This window comes from Camarhynchus parvulus, chromosome 1 (genome assembly GCF_901933205.1).
Source record: "Camarhynchus parvulus chromosome 1, STF_HiC, whole genome shotgun sequence".
NCBI lineage: Eukaryota > Metazoa > Chordata > Aves > Passeriformes > Thraupidae > Camarhynchus > Camarhynchus parvulus.
Window position 1 is genome coordinate 73,272,874 of NC_044571.1, and position 24,788 is coordinate 73,297,661.

The window sequence follows — 24,788 nt, forward strand, 5'->3', positions numbered from 1 at the left end:
GCACAGAAAGTACCAAACATTTCAGAGGTGACCCAGTCCCTTTCAGATGCTCCAAGCTGTAGTTGAAGCACTATTTAAATACACAGAGAGTTCCTCCTTCATCCTGCAGGTTCAAACAAGGGTACTAGGCTGATGCCAGCACTTCTCCATGCATGATGTGCCCAAGAGGGAATTGCAGGCAGACTCTCCCAAGGCAACAGACGTGATGTCTTCTTTTGGAAGAAAAGCCAGAGGCCCCTGCAGGTTGTGCACCTAAAAGACCACAGCACAAAGATCCATGTTCTCTTCCCAACTCTGTCACCAGCTCAGCATTCACTTAGGGACAACAGCCCTGCCCATACCATCCGTAAAACCCTCAGCAGAGACACAGAGTGCACTTTCATTAGCCACAGCTGAATCCCAGATTGGCAAATAGCATCTGAAACGCCTATTTTTAATTGAAATGATGTGGCAACTCAAACACATTTCATAAAGTGAAAACTTTCTCTTCTTTATCCAAGTGAGTGGCTGCTCATTTCCATTCTCTGTCATCTTTCTCACACTGTGCATAACATCAGCCTCTTAAGGATGCAGGTCATTTTCTTGAGGCTTGTCCAGGAGTCTCGGCATCCCTGTAGGGCACCACTTGTCTGAGAGCACCTGTTGCACCAGGGATACACTGTGGGGCTGCAAAATAAAACCAGGATGTTCTCTTAACAGTTCTCACAGCAGACCAGAGATCACCTAAGGACAGTGGTGCTGCTGGAGGGGACACTGTATGCAAGGGAGCACATCTGCTCCTCTGCTCATTAGCTGCTGCTTCACTGAGTCTTACACACTTTTCAGATGACACATGATGGGCAAGAGTGAGAGCTGGCAGCGAAGAGGTGACACATTTCTCACTTCAAGCACACATGAACCATGATGAGCCTGCAAAGTTTTATGTTGTTATAAATTGAACACACAAATAACCAAAGCCACTGTCCACAGACAGCAAATTAACCCTTTGCAGACAGACCATGAGCTGCCTGGAGACTGATCCTGTCCTGAAGCATGCAAGGACTAAAGTGGGGGAAGATTTGCCTCTGGTGAAAGGAGAATTCACACCCCTGACCTGGGAGGCAGCAACCCCACATTTCAGAAAAGGTCATCCTTGCACAGGCACACATATACAGGAGCACTGCAGAGGTTTGCAGCATCATCCTCTGCCCTGCACAGCTCCAGTCATTCTCAGAGGAACCCCTCAGCCTGGCCTGGATGGTTGCACTTGGACAGGGACCCAGCACTTCCTCAGGGAACAAATCCAGACAGCCAAAAGGAGCCAGGGCAGTGGCAAACACGCTGGGGAGGGTGGACAGGCAGCACCAGCCCCTCACTGGGGAGAACCATAGGCAATTTTTTGGGCTGTCACTGAGCAGATATTTCCTGTCAAATGCGCAGTAATGCTCAATAACATATATAAGATTATAAAATGGGGAGATAGGGGGCTGAGAAGAGGGGAGGGGGTATTTTAGAAGACTTAACATAGGGGATCAAACACTGAGCTTTGCATTTCCCTAATAAAACACTCAGCATGTGATTTTGTGGAGCTGCTTGTTCCAGCAAAATCTGTGCCTGCTGCAGCCACATACATTAACTGAACACAGAATGAATGCTAACATCTCTGCAGAGCTAAATAGACAAGCTCATATTTTCACTTAGTGGAGAAAAACTGCCCCTCTTAATGCTTTATGACTTGAGTGACAGAAAGGAAATTTTAGTGTCTGTGCAGGCAGACAGGAATAGATGGGAAAAATAATGAATATTTACAATATAGAGGAGAGTATTTAGGTGAGCTATTGAATATTATCCAACAGAAATGTGAGTGGAATTGTTGTTAAATGTATAAAATCTTACATTACCACAGAGGGAGTTGTATTTTGAAAATTCAAAACAATTCTGAAGAGCTAATTCAATAAAAGAGCTTTTGCAAATGGCATAGCTGGCCAATCACACTCATCAAAAAACCAGAGAGGATTAGATTGAATTTTGGAAAAGACTAAGTGACCGTATTGGCACTGGTCACCATGGCAGCCCTGTGGGATAATTGCACAGCCTGTCCCCATGGCTGCATCCACAGCTACAGCCACCCCAGAGCAGGCAATCCCTGACAGCCAGGAGACGAATGTTCCCATGGCCAAACCTATTCAAATCATCTCTTAGGGGCCCAGTCAGGTTCCTGCAGGCAGGAGACAAGAGGCCACCTCCCACCCCAACATTCCCTGCTTCCAGCTTCCCTGTCCTTGGTGTTTCCACTCTTTGACCCCCCAGGGGTTTTCCCTGTGCTGTTTGTCTGTGTGCAGACCCCACACTGCTGCCAACACCACTGGTGGGAGCTTGGGCATGTGCCTGGTGCCATCCCTTGGCAGAGCAGCGCTGCTGCCAAGGTCCCACCACAGTGGGATTGTGGAGCTGCTCACTCCTGGGCAGAGTGGGTTGGCAGCAGGCTGAAGGTGGCCAAGATCTGCACTCCTTTGCTTCCACATCAAACAGAGATGTGGAACTGCAACCTCAGATGCTTGGCAGGAAAAAAAGAGAGCTGAATGCAGAATTTCACCCTCCCCTGATTCTATTTAGCAAGTTTATGGAGGAGAGCTGTTCTTTTAGCCAAGGGAATTCTGCATCACTAACAGATTGGCATTGTTTATGCTGAAATTGGGTGCTGAAGAAGCAAATCAGTTTGCAAAAAAAAAGTATCAGCATCTACAAGAAACAACAGAAAGAGTAAATGGGCTTAATTAGTCATTAGACAAGGAACTGGATTAGCGTGTTCTCACATACATTTAAGAAATACAAGCTCTTAATCCTACCCAGTGCACTTTATTCCTTGTGCTGGATAACTCATCTTTATAAAGAGGACTCTTTGAACAGCTGTGTGAGTCAAGGACCATCTCTCCCAGCAGCCACAGCCACTGAGCAGATGCTGGACACGAGCTTAGCCTGAGGGAAGGCAGCAGTGGAACTCTGTCCTGCACACCAAGCTTCCCCTGCACGCTGCTCCTTTGCAATCCACTGCCTCTCTGCTAGGCACTGCAACAGGAAAACAAATTACAGAGTTTTTTTTTAAAAAAAGCTGTCAGTGAGAGGCTTGGAAAAAAGGCTCCTGGGCCAGCCCCTGACAGCTGACATCCTCATGTCACCTCATCACTGCCTTACACTGCAGCACACGGGTTTGCCAAGGGACATCAGCCAGAGCACTGTGCTTCTGCCTGGGACTGCTCCTCCCCTGTGACAGGCGAGGAAAGGTTTTGGCAAGAGAATGACAAACCCAAGCTTGGTAGCTCCCGATATGTTCTTTTGAATGTTATTTCCCTGATGGAGGATGGAGAGATTTACAAAGGAAAAGTAAAAAAATAGACAAAGAGAAGTATCATTCTTTATCTCTTGGAGGACAAAAAGGGCTCATGGGCACTGCCCTGTGCATTCCAGACAGTCAGAGTGAAACAGGATGATTGCTGCTCACTGTAACCTCACAGCTAATTCAATATTCTGACTCTCAACAATGTCCCAGGTCTTCACCAACCAACCATCTCCAAAGTCAGGACTACTGAGGACAAGCTTAGCAGCATCCATGCAGAAATTGTGCCATTTACCGTGACTTGGGATTTGAGAGCAGGACATCTGGTTTCCCTTTGGAAACAGGGTCCACCTGCAAGCTGACCTGCCATCATTTGAGTGTCTGATATTGAGTGGAGTGACACCAAATAATTTATTTAATTACAAGAATTTCTTTGCTTTCTCTTCACACAGTAATGAGCATTTCAGTCAAATAGATCAGGTTAGGTTTGCACAGACACTCTGGGCGTTTGATTAAAGAAAAAACACCCTAAATTTTTGGGAAACAGGTGCAGGTAACACTCAAATGAGGAATCACATCTCCCAACTGGATGATTATCCGCTTTCTAGTGACAACAAGTGTCTCCATTGCAAAGGTCCTTGTGGCAGCCTCTTCCCACCCATGAGGAGCTTTTATTGGCAAGCAGGGCACCAGTTTGAAGCACACTGGCACCTTTCTGAGTGCAACTGAGAGTGTACTGGAGTAGACTCTCCTCATTGCTAGGGAAAGGATTCACGTTAGTATCTACTTCAAGAAGAGGAAAAAGTCCTCTCAAAACCAAATTCCACAAAGGACTGGTAGCCTCTTCAAATAGATAAGAGCTGTACTCAGAGAAATGGCATAAAAAGCCTGTAACCTGCTGAAGTGTGATTTGTTGAGACATTTGTGATAACTAGCAAGCTCAAATTAGTTCCTAAGCCATACTCATTAGCTTTCACTGAGCTCATGGGATAAAAACAAGTTGCATTTCAGTACAATCAAATGCATTTGGTGGGAGGGATCACATGAGTATGGCCATTAACCTTCCAGACTAGAGGAACTGTTTCACTTCCTTAGGGAGTGCAGCACAATGTATATATGATGGACTTGCAAAAACTGGGCTATATTCAATATCACCTTAAGTGTGACAAGCTCAAGTACATCAACGTGCTTAACAGCAAGTTCAATTTATAGCAAGTTCAATTTACAGCCTGTACTTACACGTTGCCTTTTTTTTTTTGTAGAAGCTTAGGTTTAGCATCAGAAGGACAAGCTGTGCATGACAGAGAAGACTCCTGTAGTCCCAGAGAGGCCATAGCCAGGAATATTATCTTCCTCCAGGACCCCATATGTGATTAGGAGAACAATGCTCATTAGTTTCTTCTTAACAGTTCTCTGTTTTTCTGAAATCTCAGCACAGCTACATCTCAGCATGAAAGGATTTCAAAAACTGCTCAACAAAACTAATGTAGTTTAATTAAACTTATCTACATTTTAGAGACCAAGCACATCTCAGACAATGTGTAAAACTTATAGATAGCATTGGCCCAAGAGATTCCACTCCTGGGTAAAGCTGCTAGCTGATAGCCCAGTGTAATTTAAGCAATCATTTTTACATGACTGAATCTGATGAATAGTTTTCTTTGTGAAAAATGGCTTCTGGCCAGACATGGACAAAAATAGACAATGAACAAGGCATTCTTGGAACAGATCAACTTCTTTCTACTGATTTAATCATAGCAATACCTCCTAACAGACCTGAAAGAATGTTCTTCTGCATTAGGCTTTCTAATTCCTTGATGGTTTTGACTGACTGATTTGCCTTTGAAGTTGAGGGAGCATTTCATTATAAAAGTGTGCACTACTTTATAATGAAATGTCCACATGGTATAAACTAATGCCTTGATAGCAATTTTTATGACTTACAGAGATGATGGCAATGCATTTTTCTGGCATCTACTTCCACCTTTAAAGATAAAATTTGCAGATCCTTCTGAGAATAAACCACCAATTTGGAAAGGTGAGACTAAATTCAGAGGAGCTAGGAACACCAGAGAAGAGAGTAGTATAACAAAACAAATCTAATGAAATGTGGTTCAAAAGTGAAGGTAATAGTCTTTTCTCACTAGAACTGTTTATTGCAAATTGTGTGTCTCTTGGAGTTACCTTAACTGTGTTCTGGATCTTGTAGCTTGAAGCAGGCTGGGTGCAAGGTTTGACTCCACTCTGCACAGGGTCTCTATCAAATTAGCAACAGAAGTGGCTGCTGCACAAGTGTTACTGTCCTTCAGCTGCCTATCACAAGCCTTCTGCCCAATTCCCAAAATGAGCAGCGTAAGGAGTCATCTCTTCCAGGACAGAACCAACCAGCATATTTTAAACCTCAGGTTATTTGCCACAGGAAGGTTACAGCTGGGGCAGTGACCTGCAGCATAAAGCAGGAGCACCCTGAGCCACAGTGGCCATTTCTGCAGCAGCTGCAGCCTACCACAGCTCAGCATCCCTGCTCCAAGGCATACTCCATCTCTCACAGGATATAAGCATCAATCAGGTCAAACCAGAGAGCAGCACGATAAAGAAAAATACCCATTAGCAGCCTTTACTAAGAGACATTTTCTTCTTGTATTTAGTAGCCGTTTAGTCATATATATCCAGGATTACAGGAACCCACAGGGTCACTTCAGTATCTTCAGATCTTGTACTATGTTTTATAGCCTGAAATGAATGTTCTCTACCACAGCTCTCTGGTTTTTAATGTGTTGCTTCAGGCATTTCTCTCTCTTTATGAGTATGGCCAGACGGCAGGACACACCAATCAATGCTCCCGCTGAACTCAGTCAGTGGCAGGAGAAATTATTTTTTATTTCTATTCATTTAATATTTAAGGAAAAATACCCATGTAAAATTTTTAATATTAATTTGCAATGCCTTATGTTAGAGCCTAAATTTCTTATACTCTTCACACAATTAAATGTGCAGCATCAATAAGGTTAAGGTCTTTACAAAGTGAATGCTGAACAGAAACTTCTATGATGCTGCGGTTAATACTGCCTCTGCCATGACACACTTTATGTGCCTCATGAAAATACTGCAAGCTGGGGGTCTTCAGTAGCTAGCACATCTAGTGTCAGTCCATTTAACCCATCTAAAAAACCCAAACTCTTCAATGCTCTCCTGACTTTTACCTGACTTCCAGTTTTCATCCAAAGAGGCTTCAAACAAATTGCAATAAATTATCTGGCAAACAAAAAGCTTCATTATTTTGTAGACAACAAAGAGAAAAGTTGATTCTGAATAAAAGCTGACCAAACTATGTCATTACACAAATGCCTAATGTATATCTTGAGAATTAGCTACATGTACTAGATCTTAATAAATACTATATCCAGCTATAAATCAACACACTAGAGCCATTCTAGCAGCAGAAGGAAATCAACCACTATTAAGATAATACAAAAATGCAAACTGATCTGAAAATGCATTAATTAAAACAAGACTTCCTGCTTGGCAGTTTAAGAATGTCTCCTGGCCACTGGCCTTGGAAAATACTCAGCACCTTACTCAGACTCTTCCACCCCTCCTGAAGAAGTCTCCAAAGGGGATTTTCCATAGGTTGCAGTTACAGGGGTGAAGAAGCCTAAAACCCATCCCAGCAGACACTGCAACACCTGAAGGTTACAATTCTGAACAGAAGGCAGTTCAGATGCCAAGTGGGAGGGTGCTCTTGGTAAACCACAAGTGATTTAGGAGGTGCAGATCAACTACATAAAGTTATCAAGGAAGCCTTTGGCTATGATTTCCCCACTTCCACTTCTCCTGTGTAAGCTGGGACTATAATGCTATGAAGTACAACCTTGCGAGAGCCTGGGATTTATTCTGATACTACAGTGGCATGCCTGGGACCAGGAAAAAAGGAAATAGATGATGGGTGGCATGCCCAGCCAGCCTTGCTCCACCTGCCCATTAGCCCTGGACACACATGCCAGGTTTTTTGGCATCAGACTGAGAGGTCCCCAGGTGCGAACTGAAACAAGCTCCCTGGAAAAAGTCCTTCAGTCAAGTCAGTCCTGAGACTGGTATTTGTTTTGTCTATTTGTGCTTCTTTGCTTAGACCAGAAAAACACTGCTAAAAGCAGGGCTGGTGAGGAGCCCCTTAAAGCAGACCTACAGCTGACAGGAATGACAACCCAGAACCACAGCTGCTTCCCAAAAATGCTGAATTTTTTCGTCTTAGCATTTCTAGCATATGCAGCAGTTACCTGTTCTTACATACACTCGTGGCATGGAGCATCTGCCTTAAGCCCCTTCCCTCTTCTTTTTCATTCTTTATATACACACCAAAGGATGGACACATTTGAAGTAGATGGGCAAATTCATAAGGATTCAAGAAACAGTGGCTTTATATCAAACAACACAAATACATTAGAAATTTCATTATATAGAAATACAAAAGTAAAAGCACTTGAAACAATTATTTTTATGCAGACAATTAAAACACCATCACAAGATGTGCACCACAATACTTCCAGTATGTATAATTTAAATTGTAGTCTTATTGTTTAGTAGGTAAGAACATCTCTCTCCCACTTCGGCATACAAGAATGTTCTAGTCAGAAACATTACGTCTTTTGGTTTTTTACTTGCTTGCCTCAACCACAACTGTTCATGCTTCTTAGAGAAAAGCTTTGATTTGAGAGACATCAGGTGATGTACAAGACAACTGACCACCACCAAGTACACTATGGATCTCTGAATATCTCCAGGAAGTACACACCACTGTATGTGTTGTCATCCATACCTAAATGATCTTTGAGCAGCTTTCTGCTGGTGGAGCTCTCTGCACTGCAGTTCTCTGTCTTCCTCCACAGCTACAGGAGCAGGAGCTCTGCTATCCCAGCACAGACAGATATTTTGCTGAGGCTGCTCATTACATTCAGTGCAACCATTCACAGGATGGCACACGGGACACGTGGACCAGTCACAGCAGCACCACAGCAGATCCTTCTTCATTAACAGATTCATCAGTGATGCTGGTCCCAGATCACAACATTTTCCAGGCCCACTGTGGCACTGTAGACTAAACAAACACTGTGCATCAGCTGCCAAGCAGGTCCCATCTTTCATGTTTAGCTGTTTGTGAAACTCAGTCATTTCTTCTCATTCCACATTGTCAGGAAGGAGCAGATGGCAGATGTGCTCTGCCTATAATATTGTTTTTATGATACCCTGCCTGCTGGCAGAACAGTGGAAGAAACATTTGGAGGCAAGAATTTGCAGTATATTTTCAGTTTTGGGTAACTGAGCTAAAAGATAAAGTATAGGGAGAGGCGGAAAGGGTTGTACTGAATAGGTGATGATAGATTCCTATGACAAAAAAAGAGTGTTATTGACAAAAATGGAGTATTTAATATGTTCATATGGACATATGGAAAGACCAAACAGATACTACTATGAGACAATGTGTTCTCACTCATATGGGATTCAAAGACAAGACTCAGTTTTAGCTTCTAAATGTTGTTTTCTGAATTGCCTAACACCAGTGACAGAATCATAACAGAAGTGATACCTGAGGGATAAATATAAGCTTTCATAACAAAGCTGAAAGAGACAGTTAAGTTTACATCAAGGCTCTAGAAATTTTTATTAAAATATTCTTAAAACATGTGCCTTATACACAGAAGAAAGTACATACTTCATTTTTAAGTAATATGATCTGAGCTGCCAACAGCATTTCTTCCTTAAAAATTTTAGTACACATATATCTTCCAGAATAACAAACTTGGCATGGTCAAGAAAGGAACATCCTGTTTTCATTTAAAGCAAGATGAAAATAAAAGAAGGTAATTGTTTCAAAACTTGGAGATTTAAAATTATGAACAGGCTACTGCAAAATGACACCTGGGGATTCAGGATGAAAAGTTCATTTAGAAAGCCTTATAAATCAAACTAAACGTTGTCTATAACCTATGAGCCAATCTAAGGCAATCCCATTGCACGTGGAACCCATTTATCTACATTCACGGGGATCCAGCTGCCCAGATGCCAAATTCATTTTGTGTAAACTACTGACAAAATTGTGGAAATGTCCCAGAGAAGAAAACCTGCAGAAAAAATAATTAGTTGTGACTGTTGAGCAGATGCAGTACAAGCTCTTCATCCTCTGCCAGAGAAAGCCCAGTATCTAAGGGCAAACAGGGGTCCTCCTCGTGGCTGAAATGCATCTTTTTTCTTTTCAGTGGCATTTCTTCTGCTGTGGCAGTGTTGCTATAGCTTCTCTTCTTTCTTCCAGTCTCCTCCTCAAGTTCACTGCAGAAAAAAATCAATTAGTCTTTTTAACAACTGTGGTAATCAATATCATCATGTAATCTAACAATTCCTTTTAAACAAGGCAAATTTGTGTCAAGATAAGAGCAAACAAAATTACAATTCAAAAGGGTGAAGAAATGGAAGCTGATGAACTCTGAATGCCTAAGTTAGAGCTGCTCTCAGACCGAAGTGGTGGTGGATGTTCTGCTGTCTTAATTGATTACAGTGTATCAGGATATTGCTATAAGTCTTATCTAATATGTGCTGCCTAATACAGCAACAGACAACTTGACAAAACTGATTTCGTGATGTGCCAGTGGACCTTGACCTGCATTCAAGATATTGCCAACAGTAAATATGCACCAAAAATAAAAATATAAGAACTGTCCTTTCATTGACAAATCCTACACTTAATAGAGTTTTGATCTGAGACTATCTCATTTGATCACTCTTTCCCATTCTTTCAGACATTTTCCTTGGAAGCTACTAAACACCTCTTTGCCATGAGAGGAAGAGGAAAACCCAGTAATTTTCCCAGGTGAATTCCTATTTCTTCTGCTGTTTTAAAAGACTTGAATGAACTGCCTTTTGCAGCCTTCAATCTGGATGAAACAGCTGCCAATCTGTTTTATCACCCTGGCTTCTACCACATGCCATGTGACAACAATGGGAGGAAAGACAGAGCTTTCATGTATCTTCATGTGTTTTTTGTCCAAAACATTCTAAAAATGCTATAAATCTTCTTATCTAAATTTAAAACAATTGAATAAAATCTATTCTAAGATATATCTGTGAACAGATGTATACTGTAGGGTAGCATTCATACCCCAAAACTAGTAAAATGCAAACCTCCACACCCCAAATCATTCCATCCAAACAAACTAACTGGAACAAAACAGCATTCTCAGCTTTTTGTGTTTGTATTTTTTAAAATATAACAAAAATTGAAATGGAGCTTCAGAAACGGAGTTAAGGCTTTTCTAAAAAAGTTGGTTAAATTCAGATTTTCAATTAAAATTTGTCAAATTTCTACTCAGAAAATTCAGTTTACTTAAAAATGTTTCAACAACATTTCATTTTTTCATGTCCATAGTTTTTACAATGGCTTAAATGTAAATGTAATGCTTGTGAACAGTTCCATTCAGAAATACTGTTTAGACATTTAACAATTAGAAACAGCAGTTACAACAAATAGCTCTTTCTGGGGAATACTGTCCTTAGAATCAACACAGCAAAGGAACCCAAAGCCCAACTCAACCCACCTTCAGCTGCCCACTTAATTTTTTCCCATTAATAGGGCTAGTTAACAGTCTGTGAAATGCTGGTTTCACCACTCACTAGAAACCAGCCTAACCCAAACATCAACCTCAAACACAGCAGTTTTCAGCGAATTCCCAAATGCTCTCTGAGAGGGATCAGCAGCACAATGCAGCTTGTACACTGTGCTTTCTGGCTGCCCCTCCACAGAGATGAAGGAATTGTTACAGGAGATCTGATGGCCTTGTACTGATGGGCTGCACAAGTATGACCTGCCTCCATCTTTGATCCATCCCACCTTGCACAGAAGAACTGTGCCATCTCCTGCCTACTCATTACAGCCCAGAGGAAGGAGGGAAATCCTATAAGAAACACCCTGCATTTCCACAATTAAGGCAAATGAAATACCCTACCTTTATATTGTTCTTCCTTGCCTACCCAAGAGAAAGGAGTGTAAAGAAACGTGGCCTAGTGAAGGGTGTCCTTGCCCACGGCAGGGACTGCTGGACCTGGATGATGTAGAAGGTCCCCTCCAACCAAAAACATTCAGTGATGATTCATGAATAGATGATGACTGCTCCAAATACTCACTCTTCCTGCAATTCACAGGATATAACAACTTTGCTGTCTTTGAGCTGTCATTTGCATGGGGGTGGCTTTTCAGGGCTTGCTACCAACATTTTATTCCTTTTCTGGGGAAAGGAATATTTCTCTCATATTTCTCTCTGTAGTGCATAAGATATCCCATAAATGCTGAAGCTATACTGACAGGATATGAAAATATACTGAAGCAGAAAGAATTCTCACTTTTCCAAGTGGACAGTGTGGGTCTGGGCTGGAGTTTCATGGTGTTCACTTTGATCAGGACAGACTGTAGGGGTTCACTTTAAAAGCTCAAGAAAGGCCTCATTAAGTAAAAGCATTTTAGCTTGTTTGCAAAAGAGCCAATTATTTCCAGTCTTTGAACGGACTCTGAAGCCCAGTTTGCATTCATAATTGACTAATGCTTCATCTAGGACATTAGTTAAAAACATCTGAGCAATTAAAACCCTGAAGAAACCTCACAAGCTATGCATTTGTACCTACAAGCTATGAAACAGCAGACTTTAAACACCAAAAATTATAATCACTTCTGGAGTTTCAGAGACCTTAGGCATAGATATCTATAAGGTAAAACATTTAAATATAAAACACGTTCAGAAGGAACTGAACTGTGAGATTCCTCAGCTTTTTCCACAAACAAAAGCACATCAACACAATTATGAATAATTGTCATCATAAGTTTTGTGGGATAATTCTGCTGAGTCAGGCTGCTCCTTACTGTTACTGAGGGATTGTGCAGCTTGATCAGCAGTGTAAACAGAAGATGCATCTACACACAGGCAAGCGTATTTTCACACTAATTTGACCCCAGCTGGGCTGTGACCTGGAGAGGTGAATAAAGAGGAATGTATAACACAGGAAGCCGCAGCAGCAAAAGCAACAAGCAATGAAGAGAGCAAAATAGCTGTGTTTTCATAATGCACAAAAAGTAGATGCCAAACAGTATTTCTTAACAACAGCTCCAGCCGGTAAACAGAGAATCATGTGAAATGTATCAATAAGATGTTCCTAATTTTCAGATGCAGAAGGAAGACAGACTGACTGTCCACAGAATGATTTGAGTTGAAAGGGACCTTTGAAGAACAGCAAGTCCAACACCCATCCCTGTTCCTCCAGGATGGATTTTTACCAGCACTGGTTTGGGTGGTGTGGAAAGGGCTCTTAAGGACCAGTCAGAGTTGTGGCTTTTACAAAAGGTGATAGTGGCAATTTTAAAAGGGAGATGAAAAATGTGTGGCATCATGATGCTCAGAGACATCTTGTACTCATTCAGGGTGCTTTTCCTTAGCTGTATGAACAGAAAGCTCTTTGGAGGAGTTGTAACAGGGATAACTCTCAGTTCCAAATGTGAAAGGACTCAGTGAGCAAAAGCAGCTATAAAGGAATAACTTGTGCACTTACTGTCAAATGAATTCCTCCTCAGTCTCCATTAACTGAAGGCCTGTCACCCTGTAAAGCCAGTCCTTTTGTCGTTTCCATGGACATAAATGGCCCCTCATTCCTTACAAACACACAAACTGATGTACTACCAGCTCGTGTTCACAAATTGCCAACAAAAGTTATGCTAAGGTAAATTATTTTCTAGCAGAACGACTCAGTTAGAAAGCAATCCCCAATTCAGATCCAAACCAAGGCCAGTGCATCCTTTTGTCTTCTACTAATAACATTTCAAAAGTGGCATGTGCATCTGGCTTACAATTCCTTCCTTTTACCATCTGGCGAAATTAAGCTTTTCAGCTGCCTGAACAATCCATGCAGTCTGAGGCTGCCTGATGAAAGGATTTACTTTGTGTTTACACAGGTGAGGAGCTATCAATAGCCAACTTATCAATAGGCACAGTAATTTCTGTGGCCACCATTTCCTCAGCTGTAACACTTAAGTAAGATGCTATCATTTGGTAGGAAATATTTATGACTCAAACATTAAAGTACAGTTTATGAATCCTTTCCCTGAAACACCAGTGTATCTGAATGGCATCTGGGAAATGGGATCTAACTATGACCCTGACAGTTATATACCAAGAAATTCTAAACTACCACAAAATAAACTCACAAGTATATTTTCAGGTAATACCAGGGAAAAAGAGAAAACTTTAATTGTTAGTATTTAACTTGCTTCTGGGCTGTAAGCAATGTCTTAACAAGCTGTAACATTTAGATTTTAAATGCTTGAGAATCAGCCATTTGAAATGTGCAGTCACACAGCCAAGTAGCTGTTGTTTAAACAACGTGATCCTGGCAAGATCTCTAGACAGGCTCTGCTTCACTTAACATTTATCAGAGGATGCTTTGGAGCATAGGATTACCAGCATTCCTCTGGAAACAAACCACCCTCGCCACCGAACTACAGGCCATGAGTCAAGTTTCCAGGCTGCAACAAAGCACACAAGCTCTTTCGCAAAGAAATGTACAGGAATAATGAATGAATCTGCTAGTAAAATACAGTTCAGAAAAGTTAGGAATAATTTATCCCATAAATTTTGGCATTTTGCTAATCAAACATGCTGGGCCCAAAACTTTTTCCATGTAATAAATTTTAATTCACAAGGCCATGGCAGCAATCCTAATGAAGATTAATTACTGCAGTCCCTTCCATAAAGCCCAGTGCAGCTTCTTCCTTACTTGCTGTCAGAATGCTACAGCACATAAAAATGGTAATTAAAATATATTGTGCTGTGTTATTTTCTAGATCTGGACAGGCTGGATGAATGGGCTGAGGCCACCTCTAGGAGGTTCAGCAAGGCCAAGGTCGTGTCCTGCACTGGGGTCACAACAGCCCCAGGCAGTGCTGCAGGCTGGGGGCAGTGGTTGGGAAGCTGCCTGGCAGAACAGGACCTGGGGGTGCTGGTCAACAGCAGCTGAACATGATCCAGAGTGTGCCCAGGTGGCCCAGAAGGCCGATGGCATCCTGGCCTGGATCAGCCAGGCTGTGGCCAGCAGGAGCAGGGCAGTGACCGTCCCCCTGTACCCAGCACTGCTGAGGCCACAGCTCCAATCCTGTGCTCAGTTCTGGGCCCCTCAGTGCAAGAGAGACATTGAGGGGCTGGAGCGTGTCCAGAGAAGGGCAACGGAGCTGGGGAAGGGTCTGGAGCACAAGTGCTGTGAGGAGCAGCTGAGGGAGCTGGGGGTGTTCAGCCTGGAGAAAAGGAGGCTCAGGGGCACCTTACTGCTCTTCAAAGCTGCCTGAGAGGAGTGTGCAGCCAGGTGGGGTGAGCCTCTTCTGCCAGGTAACAAGTGACAGGGACAAGAGGAAACAGCCTCAAATTGCACCAGTAGAGGTTTAGATTAGATAACAGGAAATAGTTCTTCACCAAAAGGCTTGCCGTCAAGTCCTGGAACAGGTTGCCCAGGGAGGTGGTGAAGTCACCATTCCTTAAGGTACTTATAAGACTGTACATGTGGCACTGAGGTATGTGGTTTAGTGGGACTTGGCTGGGTTAACAGTTTGATCTTAAAGGTCTTTTTCACCCTAAATGATTCTGATTCCCTTACTGGTCATTCCACTGATATAAATCAAAACGCCTCTAAAATCAAATATATAAGCCTCTATCAAGAGCAATTCAATACCTCAATGTCCAATTTTGCAGCTAATCAGAATGACCAAGGCTTTTAAACTGAGACCTTTTATAATGTCTCTCCTATGGTGCTTTTCTGGCCATCACAACATTAAGTTCTGGCCTTCACAAAGTCACAGATATGACCTGAACAATCCATTTTAGAAGGAGCACCATGATTTGCTGATAAATCATCTCAAAAGACAATGCAATGTGAACCTCATCAAGAATGACCTAAAACTTAGCAGGTCATCATCAGCATCCTGCTGTAAGAAGAAGCTGTAAGAAACTGCAATTTGCCCATAATTTTAATAAATAAAGGAAGGCACACAACAAAGTAGCATTGACTACTAACTTGCACAGTTGTCACCTGGTGACTGTCCATAAAGTCACAAACAAAACAGCACCAGAACTAAGATGTTTCCCCTCATGTCCAAGATCTTCTCCATGCTGATCTAGGAGTTAATGTGATCAGTTGCACCCATTAAAGATTTAAAGAAGATAATGATGAGGTCAATCTGAATTTTGCTCTTCCTCAATACTTTTATTTAAAGAAGCTGAAGAATTAGAAATACCAAAACCTCAATCTGATTGCAAAATGAATATTTAAGAAATCCAGCTGCTTTTCTTTTGCCTTGTTCTATATTCTTAGATTTTTCACCTCATTAACAATTTACATTTGATAGCCTTAAACCAAATGTGATGAATGTTGCTAGATACACAAAAATTAATCTCATATTACATGCTTGAAGTCATTAATTACTCTGCTTATAGAGGTATGGCTGGAAGGGAGTTTTTATGCAAAGGCAAATTTAACTCATGATTTGTACAGCTCCCCCAGTTTAAAAAAATTCTGTGGGAGGACAGAGAGAAGATTTTGACTTCTGAAACCATGGACAGATAGTCTCTTTTTAAAGACTCTTGAACGAAGACACCCTAGGTCTCACACTTACTATGAATTATCCCTTTTAGAAGCTTTTCCCCCCCTTAAAGCAAGGAGCAGCTAGTGTAGCCCAACATATTCCTATTTTAATCCAACTTTTTGAGCAAAATCTCTGGATTTTGGAAATATAAAACAGAATAGGGTTGTGTTTTCTCATCTCAAAGCCCAATGTGACTCTCAGCTGATTTGTTTTTGTTAAAATCATTAGGTCGGTATTTCCCAGCCCCAAAAGCAACTCATCGTACAATTCAATAGCAATTCTAAGAGAGCTGCATGAGGCATGACTGCTGATTTAACACCTCAAATTAATTTCCTTCACTGTACCTTGCTCTTTCTCAAAAGTCTTCTACAGGGTGCTCAGACCACCTCACCAGACATATCTACACTGAGCATGAAAGCTTTGGAGCAGCTGCAAACAGACTTTCTGTGTCTAAGAGTGCCTGAGTGGGGTGTGTTGGAAGGCAGCACCATTGATGACTCTGGTGACAGTGCAGCACGTGATGGATAATCCTGTGCTGGCCATGGCCTGCCCAGGGAGTATCAGTCATGCTGTTACAGGTTAAATGGATTTGGGCATGGTGCAGTCACAAGTATTGGCGTTAGATTGTCCACAACTGCTGCAGCTTCACATGGTGCCAACTAAAGCTCTTCTGGGCAATGTCTCAGTATTTTGGTGCAGTAAGATAGGCCAAGGACTGTTTCCAGTAAGCAGTGTTGATGAAACCACATTTCTTCAACGTGTGTAGTGGTCTGTTCTCCAGCTCCAAAGGCAGCTTTGATGCTCAGTGTATGTATGTCTAGAGATACATTAAAGGAAACCTCCCTGCTTTCCTTCAGTGTATGTTCTTTCTTTCCTAATCTACTCCACAGGAAGGGAAGATTATCAAGGACCTTGACTTTCTTTAAGTCCTTGCTCTCCTTAAGAGTGCATGACCTGACTCTAGGGGGGCCAGATCAGCCACTGATCCAACAAAAGTCTGTACTTACTACCACCGCCAAAAATCTGTCCACCTCTGTCAACTTTTATTCTTAAAGTGGAGCTAATCTTGAGTCTAACTGACATTCTGCGGAAAGGATCAATACAAAATGTGATGTATGAATACATACACCCCTCACACAAAGAAGGAGAGATTTACTGCTGCTCAGAAAAAGCAATGCTTTTCCCCATCCTTGTCAGTTCTACTGGCATTCACTGGTGAACAGGCTCCAAGGGACATGGCCACCAGCCTGTTAACTGAGGGTTATCTAGTCCTTAAATCCATGTCCCACAACCAGTCCTGCATACTGACTCCACAACACACAGTGACACATGGGTAAGGACAATCTAGCCCCAGGATTCACTCGATTCAGATGTGAAAAGCAAGAGCTTTATGAACTTAGACATCTATGCTCCCATTTAGGTGTCAAGATCATCCTTCTCAATCTGTTACATGATACATTGTTTGTCAGAAACACACAAGTGGCCTTCTTGTTGCAGTAAACCACAGGACTTCATGTTGTATCCCTTCATCTTCCCACAATATGTTGGCATCAAGTACAGATCCTCATTCCCACCCTGTGCTTTTCTATTAAACTACATGAAACAAATTCTTCTGCTTCATACAATTATAAACACTGATTTGAATTAATTTATTATTATATATTTGCTTCTACTCAGAGTCCCCTTCGCTTGAGTCTTGAAGAGTCTGAACAATACTGAATCACAGAACTTATCAAGTTTTACCCTGAACAAATTTATTTAATACAGCACAGGTGCAAAGGGATCATTAAATCCTTAAATTACTTCAACATTTTTCCTTCCACCCCGCAAGAACCTGTAATGTGACGGAAGAGAAATGCATTTCTGAAACAGGACAGATGCACTACTGGCCAAGGCTGAGCCCATCAGTGATAGTGGGAGTGCCTCTGGGATAGCATAGTTAAGGAAAATAAACAGTGCCAAAGCAGCCAGGGAGAGCAGTGAGAATACGTGAGAGAAACAGCCCTGCAGACCCCCAAGTCAGGGCAGAAGGAGCTCTAGGCATTGAGCTGAGATTGCCCCACAGCCCATGGTCCAGGCCATGGTGAGGCAGCTGTGCCCCTGCAGCCCATGGAGCCCCAGAAGGCTGTGATCCCTTGAGAAGCCCACACTGGAGCAGGGTCCTGGCAGGACCTGTGGCTCCATGGAGAGAGGAGCCCATGCTGGAGCACGTTCACATTTGCTGGCAGGACTTGAGTCCCCACTGGAGGAACCTGCTCCTGATGGACTGTGTGCCATGGAAGGGATCCACACTGGAATAGTTCATAAAGAATTGCAGCCTACAGGAAAGAGTTGAAGAAGATTGCGGAAGAAGTCCCCTGTGGGAGGGACCCCACTTGGGAGCAGGGAAAGGATCCTCTCCTGAGGAGAAAGGAGTGGCAGAAACAATGTGTCATGAACTGACTGCAACCTCCATTCCCCATCCTTCTGTGTGGCTGAGGATGAGGATGTAGAAGAAATTCTAAGTTAATCCTGGGAAGAAGAGAGATGTGGAGAAAAGGTGTTTCAAGATTTGGGTTTATTTCTCATTACCCAACTGTTATGTGATTGGCAATAAATAAATGCATTTCTTCACAAGTCAAGTCTGCTTCACACATGACAGTAGCTGGTGAGGAATCTCTCCTGGTGTTATCTCAACCCCTGAGATGTTATCTACATTTCCTCTTCCCTGTCCAGCTGAGGAGGTCAGTAATAGAGTGGCTTTGGTAGGCACTGGGCATCCAGAGAGGGTAAGACCACCAGAGAAACACATGAAACTTCCACAGTATTAGTCAAGATTTTTGCATGTGAAACAGTCTCACCAAGATCCCTTCAATATGGACTCAAAAATCATTCTTACACAACTTCACAAAAGAAAATAGTAACCTTTAGCTCAGATTCCTCTTCAACACCTAACACACAAACTTTTATAAGTCAAATACTAAATCCCATGAGAAGGAGGACTGTAAGACGAATTCCTAACATGTAAACAAAACAGTTTATAAAAACCATCATTTTAAAATGAACATGGAAGATGGTGCATACCTATAGCTGTCTTCACTTTCTGAATCCTGCTCTGCATCAGAGTCTTTGAATTTATCAGGATCTGGGAGAGTGCTTGGATCAAACTCTTCTTCACTTCCACTGTGATCAAGAAAGGCCACTGTTTCCTCTTCAGCCTGTGAGGTGACAAATGGAGAGTTACTAGACAAGCAAACAAGTCCATGTTACTTGTCATAACCCCTTTAATAGGGAGGCTGTAACAAAAACCACTGCCCCCAAATGCAGTCAAATACCACCAGGATCATAGCCAGGAAAAGAGAATCATTTCTGTCATCATGAGTACTCTCCTCAAAGGCTGTTTGTTAAAGATTGAAGAAACATTATTAAAAAAGGAAGCACAAGGATTTATGTTCAAATTCTACTTTCCAATATTGTAATCTTAAATCTACGAAATCTAGGAGAAATCCGGGCAGCAACTAATCAACAGCCATCTGAGAGCAAGTGTCTAAGTAATATGCAGCTTTACTGTCCCTCAGAAACACACTGGCAAAGAGACACTCACAGGTGGACACATAAATCACTGCTGTTAGGTGGATTTAATGAAATAGTCTGATTTAAAACTCATCTGGGTGTCCTTGCAGCTAAAAACCAAAAAGCTGCTTAAGCTGAATTAACTGCTTTAAGGGAGTTTCACCCATCCTCTGCAAGAGATCCATGTTCTTCAGGTGTCTTCCCAGATCCCCTCATCCTTCCTCTCTGGGTCTCAGGCTCCCTCTGACCCCACAGCACATCTCAGATGAGCTGATGGCATTGGCAAATTTCCCCAGGGTGCAGCAGTGCCTCACTAATTCCTTAACAAAGAGAGCACAGAAGATGCTGCTCCACAGAAGTCCTGGATAATATAAAAAAGCTGGCTAATTTTGCAGATACAGGTTCTGCTCCACTTAATCCTGAACTGATGGTACCACTTTTGTAAATTTTTGCTAGTAGGCACAAAGAACCATATACACTGGAGGGCACATGCAATTGTATATGCACACATAAATGCAGACAGCGAGCTTACAGGCATTTCTAAGTAACACGAACCCTAGATCCATGCATATTTATGCTGGAAAGCAAAAACGAATTCCAAGAAATTATAATTAAAGACATTGCTACCTTTTGTTTATATATCTAATCAACAGGCACACAGCTGAGTTTCTAAAACAGTACTCATTTAAATGATCTTTCATTCTATGAATAACTTCACATCATTATATATTTAAAGTTGATTTTTGTTTTGCTTTTTCACCATTTCTATCATCAAGTTTTTAAAGAACAGTCTTTATGTGGATATACCTTCCTGCAATAAAAATAAATTTAAAAGTCAAACAGAAACCATACCAATGGTCTCTTTTATATCTGCATACACAGTGAGTGAAAGGCAATGAGCTGGTGAAGGATAAGATTAGTCACCACTGCAAGAGTCCATTCTTGCTTGACTAGTGACACTTCTGCAGTGTACTAAAAGCAAGTAGAAGAAAGGGACAAAAGCCAGATTTGCAGTCTGGCAGAGGAAGGCAGAAGAAAAACATAGTGAACACACACTTTGTTCTTCACTACTTTAAATACCAGTAAAAGTATATATATAGTTGGGTGTATAAAATGACTAAAAGCATTGTCAGACTCCACCACTGTAAGCTTCCTAAGGTAACAACCACCAACAGAAAAGCATGTTGATTCTCGGGAACTTCAGGTACCACTTCACAAGAAAGTTGGTTTTGGTTTTGCAGGGTTTTTACTTACAAAAAAAGTCTTCAAGCTCATCTCTTTGTACTATCTTACAGAGCATTACTAACTCCACAGAAAACTATTTTTAAGGTCACCTTTTTGCTAATGAATTTTCTCATTTGAAAATCGTTCTGCATTAAATTATAGCTTATTTTAATTTCTTACAACATTAAATATTTGCTCTTTACTTGTCCTTCCAATTGCACCTATTCTTTTGATATAGCTGGTGCATACCAATCTTATATTGAAAAGAAAAGAGAAAGAGAAGTAGCATTCAAAGCTCTTATATGAAATAATGTATTTTTAATATGTATGCGTGACACCATGCAACAGAGTTCTGTACTACTAACATTTATTGGCAGTCATCTTTTAAAACTTGGGGCTGTTCATTAATATTCTCCATTGTGACACACAGACCAAACCCTCGCTTTAATTACATATTCATATTAATTTTGTCCAGCAGAAAATATGCAGAGAAGTGTTAAACATAATGCTTGCTACAGCAAAAGAAATAATTGGCAAAGATGCCTTTTTCACTCATCAGGAATCACGAGGCTGTATTTCTTGTAAGTATCACTGCTTACATATTCATTAAAATATTTCTAAGACCCTGAAAATGTTAAGAACCTGAGCAGGAACATTTATCATCCACAGCTGAACAACAGAAACTCATTATTTTTCCTCTCTCACTTCAAATGAATATCAGCCAGTCAAGAAGAAGAAATCTTGTGACTTCACATTACTCACCACAAGAGCTGGAGAAAAGAAGTAAAATCATAGTTCAAAATAACACGTGTAAAAGTTCTTCAGACACAACTAGGATGCAATTTACAGACTCAGGACTAGACTTGTCCTAAGGCAATCACCATCAAAAGAGTTTAGAAGAAGAGATTTTGATGGCCTATACTTCATGTCTAAGGCTGGCTGCAATGTAACACCCACTTTGGAGTGTGTACTTATTGTGAAGCTCAGCTGTGGAAGGAAACATGCCATGCTTGACATCAAAGACATCAAATTAGGCTGGCCAAGAGAACTGAATTTGGTGGCAATCATCTTTTGACTCTGTTCAGGGATGACAAGCTCTCTCTCTTTGTACCACACTAGGCCATGTATTTTGTAATTCTAGTTCCACAGAAACCTGCACAAAGACTTTCAGTTTGAACATGACACTGAGATGCAATAATTTTTGCATTCACACAGTCTCCCTCTGAAGAAGAGATTCTTCTTATGCAAACTCAACATCTCAGAAAAATCCAGCAAAATTTCTGCGCTGGAAGTTTTGGAAACCTTGTTGCCGTCAACATTCCACATTGTACCAAGCCAACAATCACATTTGACTTTATTGCAGTCATTTTGAAAACATACACCCTGTGACACAGACAGGACAGGCTCCTCTAGAGCTTTTGCCATATTTATCAACAGAATACCTCCAATTCATCTTCTGTCTTTGTTACAAGATGTAATGATAACTTCCCCTCCTCCTAAGGGGGCCTGAATGGCTGATGGAGCTCAGGTAAATGAGTTAGGCAGGCTAAGAGAAACTTAAAATTAAGAAACTGATGCACCTCAGACACCCAAGGGACTTGAATGTTCAAAAAAACCAGAATGATCTCTCATTTCTACCAGGCAATAGGTACTGAGATGGCAATTATCTGACTACCATCAGAAGAAAAAAAAATAGCAGAACTTCTATCTACATGAAGACCTGTAGATAGAAAAATACTGTATTTAGATTTCATTTCTAAAATACATATTTATTATGGTATTAAATTTATATCTAATTTAAGACAGTTTTTTTTTCTAGTTTAAGAAGTTTTTTTCCCTCCAATTAAATTGTCTAGAGTTGCACTTTTGATGTTCAACACTTTAGGCAATTTATCAGTTTCTAGCAACCAGGTTGAGAGGGGAGAAATAATTGCTTAAGCACTATCAGTTCTGTAGATAGTACTTGACAAAGCACAGTGGGAGAATATTTCCAATTAGCTGGAAACAAAACTCTTACGGTCTGGTTAGAATTTGATCACACTTGAGTCCATCACACTTAATACTCTGTCCTTTTTGAGCTATGCCACCCTTTAGTTTTTGCTATTATGCCTCTCCCAATAAGGGATGCCTGTGATTGTAATGCCAAGAAAAGCTAAGTTCTAAACACTGCTAGGAGGTTACCCAACACAGGTACACAACTTTCAGAATTTTAGCATATTATGGCTCATATAACAGGATATTTAAAAATAAAGAATCTTGAAAGATCTGGCAGCATTCCGAATTTTCTCAATTTTCTTCTTTTTGACAATTAGTTTTTAGATGAAAACAGAAGTTGCTTTTGCATCACGTTTATGATGGAACCCATTAATACATACAGAGAGGTTTTATAACATTCTCTTTAAAATGTGTTACTGTAGGTTCACCTGATCACCTCACAGGTCTGGGTTTTTTTCACAGCCTATACCCCAACCCAACACACTGTCCCCAGCTGATGAATGATTGCTCTGATACTTCATTATCTACATTGCCCTAGAGGAATACAGCTTTTCTGGCAGTTCAGAAATGAAATACAGCCTTTGATGTTGCTAGGGTGTTTGATCCAACAGTTGTTTTGAAGATCAAGACAAAAGCCTTAGCATAAACTGAAAACTGACTGGGAGCCAGTGGAGCAAACTACACACAATCTGACAAACACAGAGCCGTCCAAGCTGTGCCAAAACTCACAGCTCCCCTCTTTATCTTTATCTGAGGTGCATCCATGTTCCATGGCTCTGGCCAGATAGGCTGGTAGGCAAAAACTGGGGAAACCAAGGTTCCAGGTCAGTCAGTCAGACATGACCCATGCATTCAGATGATCTCACTGATCTTTGGGCTCTGGAATGAGTCGGTCATAGTTGCTGGTTTTTACAACACTTCAGAGAATTTGATTCCTGGTTTTCACTAGAAGGGACAGATAATTTTTAGCCTCATCTTCAATCATTCACCATTCCTGATCACTAGCAGTCACATCAAGGTTCAATTTCATGCAGTAATTTTTTATTTCTTTTAAGTCATTAGAGATCTCAAACAATAGAGTATGCCTCGTTTAGCCAGCAGAATCTTACTTTTACTGGTGCTCTCACATAATGCACATGAGAATACTTAATTTTCTTTCTTGGCTTTCCTAAATCCCCACATTTTATGGTCAGTGAATGGGTAAGCCTGTGTTCCAAACCAGCAGACATTGATGCATATATTCTGACATTCAAATTCCTGTGTAACTATAGCAAAGCAATTTGTGCTGGAAATGGCTCCTGCCACAAGCACAGTTCAGAAGCACTGAAAACACAAAACTCATAGAAATTGGTGAGAAGTTCTAAATCTACTCAGAGACCTTTTGTTTTAATGTATTTGGATTTCAATTATAATGGATATGTCTCAGAGCTAGACCTTACACTTCTCCTTTTCAATTTGTTCTTCTACGACACACGTAGAATCCTTACTGTAAAGACAAGCTTCTTCAAGTTGTTATTTAGCCAATTAGCAAGGTGATTTTAGCAATAGGGAAGACTAGTATCAGGATAAAACAACTACACTGTTACCTTAAGTGTAATTTATGCTACAGACATGAAAATACAACAGAAAAGAAACTAAGTTGCTAGGTAGGTAGCACTAGAAGCAAAATACACACTGAAATACATTATATTCTGGAAAGTAGCAGTGTTAAAACAAATTACAGAAGTCTGAGAGAATTAGACATGCCAGCATACTTGTCCAAAAGTCTAAGGCCATGTAAAAAAAAAAAAAAAAACCAAACCAAAAAAACAGCTAAACTCCAACTAGAAAACTACAGTGCAGAACAATGTTTTTGAACTTATATTCCCAACACATAACCCTTGGACTGTCTTTAGACTCCTCCTTTCTCTCCACTTTCATGTTCACAGCAGTCATGGCTGTCAGCTCAAATACCCAAAGTAAGTCTCCAAAGTAGCGTCTGTGGTCAAACATTTCAACACATCCGCCTTCTCCAAGGAACCTCAGCATATGTCCAGAGAT

General features: G+C 41.2%; 1 protein-coding gene across 1 annotated transcript in view; it reads right to left on the reverse strand.

Moving 5' to 3' along the window:
• Positions 1 to 7,733: 7,733 nt before the first annotated feature.
• Positions 7,734 to 24,788, reverse strand: part of LOC115903072 (probable ATP-dependent RNA helicase DDX10) — a 61,831-nt gene continuing 44,776 nt past the window's right edge. Inside the window, exons 5-6 of the mRNA XM_030947219.1 lie at positions 19,041 to 19,174; positions 7,734 to 9,640 (exon numbers count right to left, since the gene is read on the reverse strand). Coding sequence (XP_030803079.1) covers positions 9,451 to 9,640; positions 19,041 to 19,174 — 324 coding nt within the window. The 3' untranslated portion in view covers positions 7,734 to 9,450. The remainder of the gene's footprint in view (positions 9,641 to 19,040; positions 19,175 to 24,788) is intronic.